Genomic DNA, 13,938 nt, shown 5'->3' on the forward strand with positions numbered 1-13,938 from the left:
GCTTGTTGGGAGATCGATGTTCACCCGCACCTGTATCCCATCAGCAATCTGCACACCTGTCCTGATCATCACCTCTCCCCTTCAAAGGCTCTGACCTGACATCCATTCCCTGCCGGATCGTTAGCCATGAACAGTATGTTGTGCCATAGTATCAGCCTCAAGTTGGATAGAATTTGTTTTGTTGTTTTTTACGTATTGCTTGCCTTAAACTTACCTCCGTTTGTTCTGTCTTCAGTTACTCACCCGGATCATTTACCCCATTCCCGCCTGGTCGTTGGAGGATTCCGCTACCCCATTGGATCCACCTATTTACTCCCATCAACTCACCACCGCTGCCCGCTACGCCACCTGGATATATCTACCCATTCACATTCACTTGTAAATAAATACTCACCTTCTTCCTACTCTCTTTGTCCTGGTCTGCTTCTGGGTTCGATTTTGAAAGAACGTGACAGAACGATCCGGCCAAGGATGAACCCAGCGGACCTGGACTCCATTTGCCATGCCATTACCCAGCAGGGGAAGACATTGGGACAACACAAGACGGCGCTACAGGAGATAGCGGGTTCAATCCAGAACTTATCTGCTAGCTTGACACAAATCCAGGATCAGCTCAGTTTGCCGGCGATTCATTCACCACCTGTTTCACCCATCTCACCTGCCGTGTCTGGTGCGGTTTCCTTCCGTGAGCCCAAGGTTCCGACACCGGAGAAGTACGAGGGAGATCTGGGAGGATGCCGTTCATTTCTTTTACAGTGTGGGTTAGTTTTTGATCTGTAGCCCTACTCTTACGCCACAGATAAGGCTAGGATAGCTTTTGTTATTGAGCTGCTGCGTGGTAGAGCTCTGGAATGGGCTTCAGCTGTTTGGGAACGACGGGACACATGCATGACGTCATACCAGGGTTTCACGGCAGAGATGAGAAAGCGTTTTGACCATCCAGTCCGAGGTAAGGACGCAGCTAAACGTTTGTTCTCTCTTCGCCAAGGAGCTCGCAGTGTGGCAGACTTTGTGATAGAATTCAGGACATTGGCTGTGGAGAGTGGTTGGAATGAGGAATCACTACAAGCGGTTTTTTACCAGGGGTTGTCGGAGCAACTCAAGGACGAGCTGATCTCCTATCCAGAGCCTAGTGACCTAGATAGTTTGGTCACCTTAGCTATTCGGGTAGATAATAGAGTCCGAGAGAGAAGGAGGGAGAAGCAGTGGGGTCCATCTAATCAATCTGAGACTCGGTTACCATTCGGGTCAGGAAGTGGACCAGAACGGGTTGATCATTTTCCCTCACACGGGATTAGTGGAGGAGTCCTGCCGCCAGATCCTGAACCTATGCAAGTGGGGCGGCACGGGTTAACTAAGGACGAGCGCCAACGTAGACGTGAGACCAACAGCTGCCTCTACTGTGGTAGCTCGGGACATTACATCTCCGTTTGTCCTCGGCGCCCGTTAAACTGCTCGGCTCGTTAAGTTTGGGAGGTTTGTTAGCGAGCCAGTTTCAACCTCTCAAGAGCCCTGTCAGACCTCGTTTTCCTGCTACCCTCATAAATAAGAATCAGAGTTTAGCGATTAACGCTTTCATCGATTCAGGTGCCGATGACAGCTTCATTGATGCCGACTTAGTGGAACAGCTGGGGCTTTCCAAGGAGCAATTACCGGAAGCCATTGAAGCAAACACTCTGAACGGCAGTAGTCTGGCACGGATCACTATGAGGACTGAACCGGTTAAGATGTTGTTGTCGGGGAATCATTCAGAGTTTATTTAATTTTTCATTTTGCCTTCCCCCCATGTCCCTCTGGTTCTTGGATACTCCTGGCTAAGAGAACACAATCCTTCGTTCGATTGGGTGACTGGTAAGGTAACTAGTTGGAGCATTGAGTGCCATGCTAACTGCCTCAGGACTGCCTGTTCTCATGCTGTCCCCAGTCGGGTCAGTGAGTCTGCTCCTCCTGATTTGTCCCTGGTTCCTGAAACATATCACGAGTTGGGTGAGGTGTTCAGTAAGCAGAAAGCTCAGTCACTTCCTCCCCACCGACCTTATGATTGTACAATTAAGCTGTTCCCTGGAGCTGACGGTTATACAGTATTTCTCGACCTGAGCGGGAAGCCCTGGAGACCTACATAAAGGTGTCTCTTGCTGCAGGTCTCATTCGTCCCTCGTCATCACCCCTGGGAGCTGGATTTTTTTTGTGAGTAAGAAGGATGGCTCTCTTCGACCGTGTATTGATTATCGGGGGTTGAATGATATTACGGTCAAGAACAAGTACCCCTTGCCCTTGATGAGCTCCGATTTCGATTCTTTACAGGGTGCTACTGTGTTTACGAAGCTTGATCTACGCAATGCGTATCATCTGGTTCGGATCAAAGAGGGGGACGAGTGGTTGACTGGATTCAATACACCTATGGGACATTTCGAGTACCAGGTGATGCCGTTTGGACTTTCCAACGCTCCAGCAGTGTTCCAAGGTTTGGTGAATGACGTGCTGAGGGATATGATCGGTCTATTTGTGTTCGTTTACCTGGATGACATCCTGATTTTCTCCAAGGAGCTTTCCAGCCACATCCAGCATGTTAAGCAGGTCCTGCAGCGGTTATTGGAGAACCGTCTGTTTGTGAAGGCAGAGAAGTGTGATTTTCACGCCCACACTACATCCTTCCTCGGGTACATCATCTCCAGGGGTGAGATCAAGATGGACCAAGAGAAGGTTCGGGCGGTTCGGGATTGGGCCCGGCCCGGTACGAGATTGCAGCTCCAGAGATTCCTGGGATTTGCGAACTTCTATCGGAGGTTTATCCGTGATTACAGCCGGGTGGCCGCCCCTTTAACTGCTCTGACGTCTTGCACCAGAATTTTCTGTTGGACTCCTGAGGCAGACCGAGCATTTCTGAACTTGAAGAGCCGATTCACCAACGCGCCGATTCTCTCTCAACCTGACACTTCCCGTCAGTTTGTTGTTGAGGTGGACGCGTCTGATGTGGGAGTGGGCGCCATCCTGTCCCAGCGTAGCTCCACTGACGGTAAACTCCATCCCTGTGCCTTCTACTCTTGTCGTCTTTCACCAGCTGAGAGAAACTACGATGTGGGTAACTGGGAGCTTCTCGCTGTGAAGCTTGCCTTGGAGGAGTGGCGTCACTGGTTGGAGGGAGCGGAGCAAACGTTTGTGGTCTGGACTGACCACAAGAATCTGGCTTACGTGCAATCGGCTAAACGTCTCCACTCCCGTCAGGCCAGGTGGGCTTTGTTTTTTGGACGCTTCAATTTTTCCCTGACGTTCCGACCTGGGTCGAAGAACGGCAAAGTGGACGCCTTGTCCCGGATGTTCTCCAAGACGGATGAGAGTGGGGCCAAGACTGAGACGATTCTTCCCCAGAACCTTGTCGTGGGAGCCGTTACATGGAGGATTGAGGAGGATGTGATGGCGGCCCTTCGTGCCTGAGTCGGTCCGTTCTGCTGTTCTTCAGTGGTCCCACGCCAGCAAGATAGCTTGTCACCCTGGCGTTGCTCGGACTATGGCGCTACTGCGCAGACAATTTTGGTGGCCTGCCATGGGAGAAGATACCCGGAGGTTTGTTGCCGCATGTCCTGTTTGTGCTCAGAACAAAAGTACCAATCGGCCCAGCTCTGGGCTTCTTCACCCCCTACCTATTCCTCGGCGACCTTGGTCGCATCTGGCCCTGGATTTTGTCACGGGATTGCCCCCTTCTGTTGGGAACACGGTCATTCTGACCATTGTGGACAGATTCAGCAAGTTTGCTCATTTTGTCCCTCTCTCCATGCTTCCATCTGCCTCGGAGACGTCCGAGATCCTGGTTAGGGAGGTTTTCAGGGTCCACGGATTGCCCAGTGACATTGTTTCTGACCGTGGTCCTCAGTTTACCTCTGCTGTCTGGAGATCCTTCTGTTTGGCCATTGGAGCTACAGTCAGTCTCACTTCTGGATTTCACCCACAATCTAATGGTCAGGCGGAGAGAGCCAACCAGAAGATGGAGTCCACGCTGCGTTGTCTTGTCTCCTCTGATCCCACCTCTTGGTCATCTCAATTACCCTGGGTCGAGTATGCCCATAATACCCTTCCTTCATCTGCCACTGGGATGTCTCCCTTCCAATGCCTGTACGGATACCAACCTCCCTTGTTTCCTTCTCAGGAGAGGGATCTTTCGGTTCCTTCTGTCCAGGCCCACATTCGTCATTGCCACCGGACCTGGCATCGGGCCAGGAAGGTCCTCCTTGGAGTTTCTGACCGGTATCAGATCCAGGCGAATCGTCGCCGTATTCCTGCTCCCGCTTATACCATCGGAGATAAGGTTTGGTTGGCTACACGGGATCTTCCTCTACGGACTGAGTCGAGGAAACTGTCACCAAAGTTCATTGGTCCGTTTGTGGTGGAGAGAATCATTAACCCTGTTGTGGTCCGACTCAAATTGCCGGCAACGCTTCGAGTACACCCCACCTTTCATGTCTCCTGCCTCAAGCCGGTTCTCCTCAGTCCTCTGTTGCCCCCTCCTCCTCGTCCTCCTCCTCCTCGGATGATCGGAGGTGGTCCTGTCTACACGGTGCGCCGCATAATGGATTCCAGACGGCGGGGTCGAGGTTTCCAATATCTCGTGGATTGGGAAGGATATGGTCCAGAGGAGAGGAGTTGGATTCCTCGGCGTCAGATCCTTGATGACGACCTGCTTCTTGACTTCTACCGCCTCCACCCTGGTGCTCCAGGTAGTCCGCCCGGTGGCGTTCGTCGGAGGGGGGGTACTGTCACGAATCCCGCTTCCTGAGTCTGTGTTTGCCTGTGTTTCTGTCCTGGAGTGGGTTTCCGGGGTCCTGGAATGCATCCTGTCTGGTTGCCGGGCGAATTAGCTTGTTGGGAGATCAATGTTCACCCGCACCTGTATCCCATCAGTAATCTGCACACCTGTCCTGATCATCACCTCTCCCCTTCAAAGGCTCTGACCTGACATCCATTCCCTGCCGGATCGTTAGCCATGAACAGTATGTTGTGCCATAGTATCAGCCTCAAGTTGGATAGAATTTGTTTTGTTGTTTTTTACGTATTGCTTGCCTTAAACTTACCTCCGTTTGTTCTGTCTTCAGTTACTCACCCGGATCATTTACCCCATTCCCGCCTGGTCGTCGGAGGATTCCGCTACCCCATTGGATCCACCTATTTACTCCCATCAACTCACCACCGCTGCCCGCTACGCCACCTGGATATATCTACCCATTCACATTCACTTGTAAATAAATACTCACCTTCTTCCTACTCTCTTTGTCCTGGTCTGCTTCTGGGTTCGATTTTGAAAGAACGTGACATTTTTACACAAGTGAGATGTATTTCTTGTTCACTGGTCCCCGCAGTGTCTGTTATTGACCCCGGAATGTTCATTGGTTTTTATCAAAATCTATCACCCCGTCTGTGTATGTCACCAAGCACTTAACAAAGTACAGTATTGCTGCCTGATCTTTTAAAATCATCTGTATGTTACATTTGCAGATTTGATGCTGTCCGCCGTCCACCCATCTTGCTCTGATTTGAGAGGTTGTTGATCGGTCCATTCCTGGATCAGCCTGTTAGCTATGGCGTAGCTTGGTGGAACCCAGAACACAGTGGGATCTCTTTTGTTGTTCCAAGGTGGTGCCTTGATCTTCAGAGCCTCTTGGACTTCATGAAGGCTGAACCACCGTTAGTTCCGTTTTCAACATGTAATATCCTGTTTCAATATACACTGTGTATTGGCATAGGAACATTAATATATTTATTTTAAATAGCGCTTTTAATTACAAGTAGAATCTCAAATTCGCTTTAAAAATGAAATTAACAAAAAATGATTTAAAACAAATAGGGATCTAGCAGTTCTTGGACACAAAATCTACAACCATGGATAAGCAGAGCTGGGTTACCGACTTGATTTTGTTATGTTTGTGTCACTCAGATACTGTAGCATATACCTGCATTAACCATGGTGAAATGTGTAGAATTGCAGGAAATTATCTTTAGAACTCTAAAATGTTATCTCCACCGGCCCAGAAACAGGCCTAAAAAATATTCTTGTCCAGAACCCCAGATTTAAATTAGTCCGGCCCTGTGGATAAGGCTTTGTCTAGATGTCTTGCACACACTCAAGCGACATGAATGTATTCAACACAGAGAAGGTCAGCGTAGAGAGGCAGCCACTGACTTACCTGTGTCTTTTCTGGGTTGACGGCGGCGTGACAGGCCATCATGAAGGAGCTCTGTGGGAAGGGCCAGTGCTGAGAGCCTGAGTACGGGATAGACTCCAACCCCACATCCTCAGCTATCTCCTTGCGGAGTGTCTCCTCCATGGGCTCACCTGTTGCGGGAAACACATTCAGGAACCTATACCAGTGCTTACGCTAACAGTAATATAATAGTCTTAACGAGTACAGTTATGGATAAGTAAGTTACATCGCTCATGCTGTTTACAGCTGGGATGTATATTTGTAATAACTGGATTATAGCCTATGTAATAGACATGTTATAAATAGTCAGTACAGATGCTTTATTAGTTTAAAATGTGTGACATGTGAGACTCACCCGTGTCACAGATGCCTGCCAGTGCAGTGTACATCCACAGTGGGAAGAAGGATTGCCTCCCCAGGAAACACCTTTGCCCATCAGACACTTGTACGATCACCACCGGAAACATCTGTAAAAGAAAACGAAATAGACGACGGAATTACTTTTCTCTCAGCTTGGGTAATGTACTAACTACATATTTCATGACCAAAGCCCATTGAACTGCATTTATTATGGGTCCCCATTAGCTGCTGCCAAGGCAGCTGCCAAGGCAGCAGCTACTCTTCCTAGGGTCCAGCAAAATTAAGACAGTTATACATTTTTTTAAACATTACAATACATTCAGAACAGATTCTGGACTTGGGGGACTGTGAAGAGACCTCTGGTGGCATTTATTGTGGTGTATGCTTGGGTGTCCGAGCTGTGTACCAGTAGTTCAAACAGACAGCTTGTGCATTCAACATGTCAATACCTCTCACAAAAACAATGCAGAGCAGCGCTTTATTATGGACAGACTTCTACCCATCCTAGCTACTGTTATATCAATATGTATTGACCATGACAATTTAACAATCCAGAGTTATTACAAGCAGTTTAGTCTCCTCAACTTGCTCAATTACCACATGATTCAGTCTGATTGGTCAGCTATTTGAGCCATTAAAGGGGGCTTTACTATCCTTAGGTAGGGGAATAACTTTTGCTTCCCTCCAGGCCTGAGGGCACACACTTTCTAGTAGGCTTAAATTGATGATATGACAAATAGGAGTGGCAATATTGTCCGCTATTATTGTCAGTAATTTTCCAAGTTGTCAGACCCCGTTGGCTTGTCATTATTGATAGGCAACAATCTTCTTTTTTTTACCTCTTCCACACTTACTTTACAGGATTCAAAATTACAATGCCATTTATCTTTGTTTCACAGTGTAGTTTCTTCTTCTTTTTATTCAGTTTAGTCACATGATTTCTCAATTTGCAGTACGTTTGCCAGTCGGTTGTACAGCCAGACCTATTTGCAATTTCTTTTGCCTCATCCCTCTCAACCATACAGTTTTTCAATTCCTCATCAATCCACTGGGATTTCACAGTTTTTACAGTCATTTTCTTAATGGGTGCATGCTTATTAATTACTGGGATATGCAATTGTATTAATGTGTCAAGTGCAATATCTGGTTTCTCCTCATTATACACCACATACCAGGAAATATGATTTACATCAACAACATAGGAATCACTACAAAACTTATTGTATGACCTCTTATACATTATATTAGTCTCAGCCTTTGGAACTTTGGTTTTCCTAGATATGGCTACTATATTGTCATCACTATATCCGATGGATTTGTAAACTGCTTTCAAACTAATTTCTGCAGCATTAGTAAAGATGTGATCAATACATGTTGATGATTTCATTCCTCTGCTGTTTGTAACTACCCTGGTAAGTTGATTGATAACCTGAACCAGGTTGCAGGCACTAGTTACAGTTTGAAGCTTTCTTTTGAGTGGGGAGCCTGAAGAAAGCCGGTCAATTTCAGAAAATATACCTCTCTATTAATATCACATAAAAACAGCCACACCTCCACCTTTGGCATTTCTGTCATTTCTGTATATCTTATAACCATGTATTGCTACCAATGTATCATCAAAGGTATTATCTAAGTGAGTTTCAGAGATTGTCAGAAAATTAATCTGTTGCTAGCAAATTATTGACTTCATAAACCTTGTTTCTTAAGCTACATATGTTAACGTGGGCTATTTTTAACACTTTTCTGGGATGCTTGATTGTTTTTCTTGCTTTACTGGGAAGCTTAGCAGAGGTACATTAGTCCTAAAAGTATAACTCTGGTTCATAGGCACATTATTACTGCATACAATAGCTGTAAGATCAGCAGAGGCATTCAGGGCAGTAAGAAGGACATAAATTAGGTTACTTACATTGTGTCTACCAACGCCCCTGGGATAGTGTATATTTTCTGAAGCATTATGCCAACTCAGCGACACAATGGTAGGGATTAAATGAGCTTGACAAGTCATTGTCTCAATGCAGCCTAATGCCGTGAAAGGATCCAGGAACCCAAATGATTTGGGTGGATCTCATCCTCCTTATAATGCGAGCTTTGTTTCCAGAAGGTATCAAAATTGGCAATAAATGTTACACCCACAGAGCTGCAGTAGTCTCGTAGCCAGTTAGGGCTAAAAGTCTGCTGAATCGTTCAATGCCACGATTTAGGGAGGGCAGAGGGCCAGATATTATGGGGCGTTTGTTGGTGTCAAGTAGTAACCCAATCAGTTCTTTAAAATCCATCTTCAGCTGTTCTGAGCTGCCCTTCATAATGTCATTCGACCCCACATGAACCATGACAGTATCAGCCCCCGGTGACAGACGCACAGCCTCGGGAAGTAACCTGGTGATATCCTGAACTTTTGCCCCAGGAAAACACAAAGTCTTTGCCCCAGGTACAGATATATACCTCACCATTGAACTCCCTATCACAATAGCCGGAATGATCCGGCCTCTGCCGTGTCTCGAAGCTGATTGCGAGGTCAGAGCCTCAGAACTCACCTGAGAAGAGGGCTGCTGAGACCCCGGCTGCGTGCAGGCCACGTCAGCCAAAGGGACAGAGCTCTGATCCAAAGAGCACGGCCCAGCGGAGGAGTGCCGCAGAGGTCCAGGCTGTGCCCAGGCAGTTCATTGACTAGGACAGAGAGAGGTAGCTGGAGGGAGATCCACAGCCACGGAGGGAACACCCAATCCCTGTCAGAAGACAGCTAGTACAGGGGCTCAAAGCGATTTGAAAGTCTTAAGTCTGGACGCGGGGGAAGAAGGCAGGCGCGCCGAGAACGATTCTTCTCCTTCTTTCTGGTTCCGACATGGATCCATTTACGCTCACCTGGACTCGAACAATGAGCAGCCATTTTCTGGTTCGAGCTAGTAGAGGGGTGCAGTGGCTGAAGTTGATCATAGCATGTGTTAAATGCAGAGTTTTGATCAAACAGTTACGAAGAAGTCGCAAACAGCACAGTAGCACGACAACGCAGAAGTGTGACGTTTTCCCGTCGTGTTATGAGATCTGCTGAATAGCTAATTGAACATGGGGAGTAATAAGTGATCCCACTGCTGCGACACACACTGACTGCCAGACTGGTTCCTATGGGCGGGCAGCCAAGTGGAGCTGCAGAAGCCCCTGACGATCAAAACACACACCCAGGTATAAGAGCAAACACACAGAGAGACACACACGATACAGTACAATACTAGAAATACAGTAAAACACTAGATTGGAGAGACTTGACTCAAATATCCACTCTGGCTATAAGGGGTGCCTCAGGCCCTCTCAGTAGGAAGAAGGCTTTCCTCAGGTCTATGAAGGTTCCTCCACACAGCCTCTCCACATCAACCTGCTCTATAGACCCTACAACAACACAGAGAGACAATGTGTCAACCTGAACTCTGACCCATGAGACACAGAGGACAATTTAATTGGAGAATGAGATGGATTGTTATTTCAAATGGGAATTTACTGTTCTAACAGTGCTGCCATGAAGTAATTTGTTATATGTAGTGATGTTCTCTTACCAACATCAATCAAATTTAATCAAATGTATTTATAAAGCCATTCTTACATTCTTGATGTCACAAAGTGCTGTACAGAAATCCAGCCTAAAACCCCAAACAGCAAGCAATGCAGGTGTAGAAGCACAGCATGGCTAGTAAAAACTAGGAAGAAACCTAGAGAGGAACCAGGCTATGAGGGGTGACCAGTCCTCTTCTGGCTGTGCCAGGTGGAGATTGTAACAGAACATGGCCAAGATGTTCAAATGTTCATAGATGACCAGCAGGGTCAAATAATAATAATCAAAGGAGAAATGTGCTTCGTTCTGTTCAGTGCAGTTGAGGAGAATGGATTCATTCACAATGTCCTTGTCCTCTCCAAGCTTTTCCAGGATTCCCTTCTACATCTGAGAGGAACAAACATATTCCCATGCTGTGCAACCTACAAGTTCGTGTTGCTAAATAAATCTCTGTTGAAAGTTGTTCATGTCAAAAAATGCCCGTTTCTTTTATATCATTACAATAATGTCACTCTCAAATGAGAAATTCGGAAGTGGGAGGTGGCTGTTATTGTTGTATAATGTCTTATCTCTCAATTCTAACCTCCATGCCACAGGGAAAATGTTCCAGACTGCAATGCTGCTCGACATGCATCATCAACCTCTATATTATTCAGGAGCCTAAAATCAGACATGCCATAACTTTAGCATGAATGTAATGAAATAACAAATCCCATTAAACTGTTATTTAACTTGCGGTATGCTTATAAAATGGGTGTGGTATATCTGCGAGTGAACTGAACTGACCTCATCCTATGTTGACAAATTATTCTACATTATACAATCTAATAATAATAAAAAAGGATCCAAGTGAAAGTCAAAGTTGATGATAGTGGAAACTGTCTTTGTAGCACTGCCCTGGCTTGACCAGAGAGGGCTGTTTCCAATCAGAGTATGTGGGCGGGGCTGGAGCAGAGCCTGACCAATTTGACAGGTGGGTGGAGCGAGATTCCCAAAGGCTGGAGCATTGGCTTTCACACTGGCTCCAATTTCGCTCCAGTAGAGCTCCAGTAGAACTCACTTCACGTGCTCAGGGCATGCCTGCCCCAGCATGCATTTGTAGTCTATTCGTGTTCTGCTATAGCCCCTTGTTTTTAACTAGTCATGGAGTTCGCTTTATGTTTTCATTAAGTAACTGATAAAACACACAGGTGCTAAATCAAGGTGACTTAACAAGATGAGGACCAACATCAAGAGAGGGAGTGCGGTGATGTAGAGTTCACAACTAAATAATCATTGTGGAATCCGAAAAGACGAGTATCCCAAAAGCATGATTGTGTACTTACTACGTGCACATGCTAAAATAAAGGAATGAGGTGGGTAGATAACTAAGTGGGTCATTGTAGCAAAGTATTTATAAACAAAAAACCTGAACTCTTAAACGTTCCTTAATTTTCGTTCTATGATCTATACAACAGGCCATAATTGATTTTGTCCCAATAGGTCTGGCATATTCCCATGTTCAAGGAGCTTTCTGTTTTGATTTGGTTATTTTGCCTATAAACATTTAGGCCTACCTATAGAAAAAAAAAAAACTCTGCAACTCTGCCCAGCCTGGCAAGAGTGGCCAAAAGGGTGTTTAGCATCCCCAGTTGCTCTTCAAGTGTGGAGAGGATATTCTCCGCTGCTGACAGGTGTTGTGCCGAAAATCTCCCCCCTGCCAGAATTCTCCCCCATTCTCGTTCTTTATTGCTGCGATTTGCTTGCTAGTTGAGATTTCTGCTCTCCACTCCGTTGTCAGTTTAGCCTACATTTCACTGATCTTAGTAGCAGAATGCATTTTTGTCTGCAGTTCTCGGTTTGGATATTTGCTTCAAGTGTATGTGACGCCCTGGACGAACCCCCCTCCCATTCAGTTCCCCCGGCAAGATGCCGCCCTGGGCGGTTGCCCATGTCGCTCGTACCTAAATCCACTAGTGATTTGTATTCATCTCTAAATAAATCTCTTTGCCAAAATGTGTCATCTCTCCTATGTCTTATTCGACTAGTATTTTTTGAAAGTGTAAGGATAATAATTCAGCCATAGTTGTTCTGACATGTGTATTGCTTGCCAACATTTTACTCCCTCTGTTTAATAAACCCACATACATTCATTATTAATTTCGGTTGCCTATCCTGACAGTTTGTTCTATAGAAAGTATTTGACTCTGATGTGTGCCACGGAAAGTATTTGACTCTAGCCACCAAATTAAGGAAATTAGAAGAGGGGGAGAATTCTGGCAGGGGGGAGATTTTCCGCACAACAGCTGTTCTCCAGGCACCATCGTGCGACCCTGAAGCCACAGACAGGCCAAAATTATTTAAGGCACTAATAGGTCATTTTTCTCTTAATTTATATTTAATTCTAAGTCAGTCACATCCTATATGCGCAATTTATATACTATAATGATTTAATAACAAATGTTTAAATGCTGAGCACTTTATGCCCCTACCAGCCTATTGTGTCGCAATCGCAAATGCTTCACAATGTATTACTTTGTATGCTATAGCTTTGAGATAATTGAAATATAACCTAAATAAATAATTTGTTCTTAGGCTCCTGCCCTATTTATATGGTTTATATGCTGTTTAATATAACATGGAGCCTATTTGAAAATATGATCACCACTTACATTCACCTTTTCATGTTTATTCAAATACTTTTTCATTCAAATCCGTATGGATTGGTTTCAATACTTAAAAAAACAAGTTGGTAGGTCAAGGTAGTCACAAAAAAATAGATGGGTGTTCGGTAAACTTTAATGAACGGAGCGAATTTGGAGCAGCAGTTTTTCCCCCCATGTGAGCCTGAAAACAGGAGACGTAGGAAAGGGCAAGGAGTGCCAGACCAGTGCTTGTCCATGATCGAGATTTCCAACCGCTCAACTCTGCTCACATGCCATGGTTCCAATGGAGCAGAGCCTGCAAAGGCGTCCATAGCGTCTTGGGTTCTACTAGGAAACATTTCGTTTGGAACATGATTAAATCAATGCGGTAAAACCACATCACAATCAATTTACCTAAAAGTATGTTATTGCAGTGATATTCTATGCGTTTGACCTTCACGTCTGTGTTCATGAATAATCGCATATAGGTGCTCACAGTACATTTTGGCATTGCATGCATGTAAGAAAACTGGCAAGACATCAGTAGGTTTATAATTGAACACATTTATGAAGATTTTACACGATTGTGGAGAGATGTACTGTTTGGATTCTTTACATACAAATAGAAATAAGCGGAACCATTGTAATTCATTTCATTATTCTTTTGGCCAAATTTCATACACACAAATGTAAATTTACAAAAAGAAAACCACATTTTCGTACCCTACAAAAAGAAATTGAACTGTATTTTAAGACGGTTAAGTGCTCTACTAACAAAAAAGCTGTTAGAATTGTAAGTATATGCATGTCCCTTAAGGTCCTTGTGTAATTGTAATGTGATATTGTACCCCCTAGCTCGATTGTATATTGTTTGTAATCTATGTATGCTTGTGTTCCCTCATGTGCTTTATGTATTGATTTGATTTAAAAAATAAAAAATAAATGTTTTATTAAGTGTGCTCACAGTACACTTTGTACTGCCTCGTTGACTTTAAAAAAATGGAGGTTGTTGAGTAATTTCTATTAGGAGTCTCCACAGGTTCTTATCAAATCATTACTAGCCTAAACTAAATTAAACTGCAAAGGTGATACTGTAAGACAAATAAGACCAACTTGCTTGCAGTTCACCCGAAAATAATAAGGGAACAAATTGCTTCAAGCCACACCAATCATGTTTGAGACAGATACTGTAGATCGAGAGCACAGCGACCTC

General features: G+C 45.1%; 1 protein-coding gene across 1 annotated transcript; it reads right to left on the reverse strand.

Annotated features, from left to right (window-relative positions):
• Positions 1–5,464: 5,464 nt before the first annotated feature.
• LOC115144449 (NAD(P)H pyrophosphatase NUDT13, mitochondrial-like) lies at positions 5,465–13,022 on the reverse strand. The gene is made up of 6 exons (XM_065002308.1): positions 13,016–13,022; positions 9,835–9,941; positions 9,092–9,154; positions 6,550–6,661; positions 6,125–6,325; positions 5,465–5,676 (listed from the first exon to the last, which is right to left on the reverse strand). Exons 1-6 carry the CDS (start codon positions 13,020–13,022, stop codon positions 5,465–5,467), a joined length of 702 nt encoding a protein of 233 aa, XP_064858380.1.
• Between the last annotated feature and the right edge of the window lie 916 nt (positions 13,023–13,938).

Source organism: Oncorhynchus nerka, linkage group LG16 (assembly GCF_034236695.1).
Source record: "Oncorhynchus nerka isolate Pitt River linkage group LG16, Oner_Uvic_2.0, whole genome shotgun sequence".
Taxonomy (NCBI): Eukaryota; Metazoa; Chordata; class Actinopteri; order Salmoniformes; family Salmonidae; genus Oncorhynchus; species Oncorhynchus nerka.

Excerpts from the sequence above, each read along its gene's own strand:
- LOC115144449 (XM_065002308.1), bottom strand. Across the intron at positions 9,155-9,834 it reads AGGCACCCCTTATAGCCAGA|AGCTCTGTCCCTTTGGCTGA; the intron begins GTGGATATTTGA and ends TCTTTGGATCAG. Across the intron at positions 6,326-6,549 it reads GGCAGGCATCTGTGACACGG|GTGAGCCCATGGAGGAGACA; the intron begins GTGAGTCTCACA and ends TTCCCGCAACAG.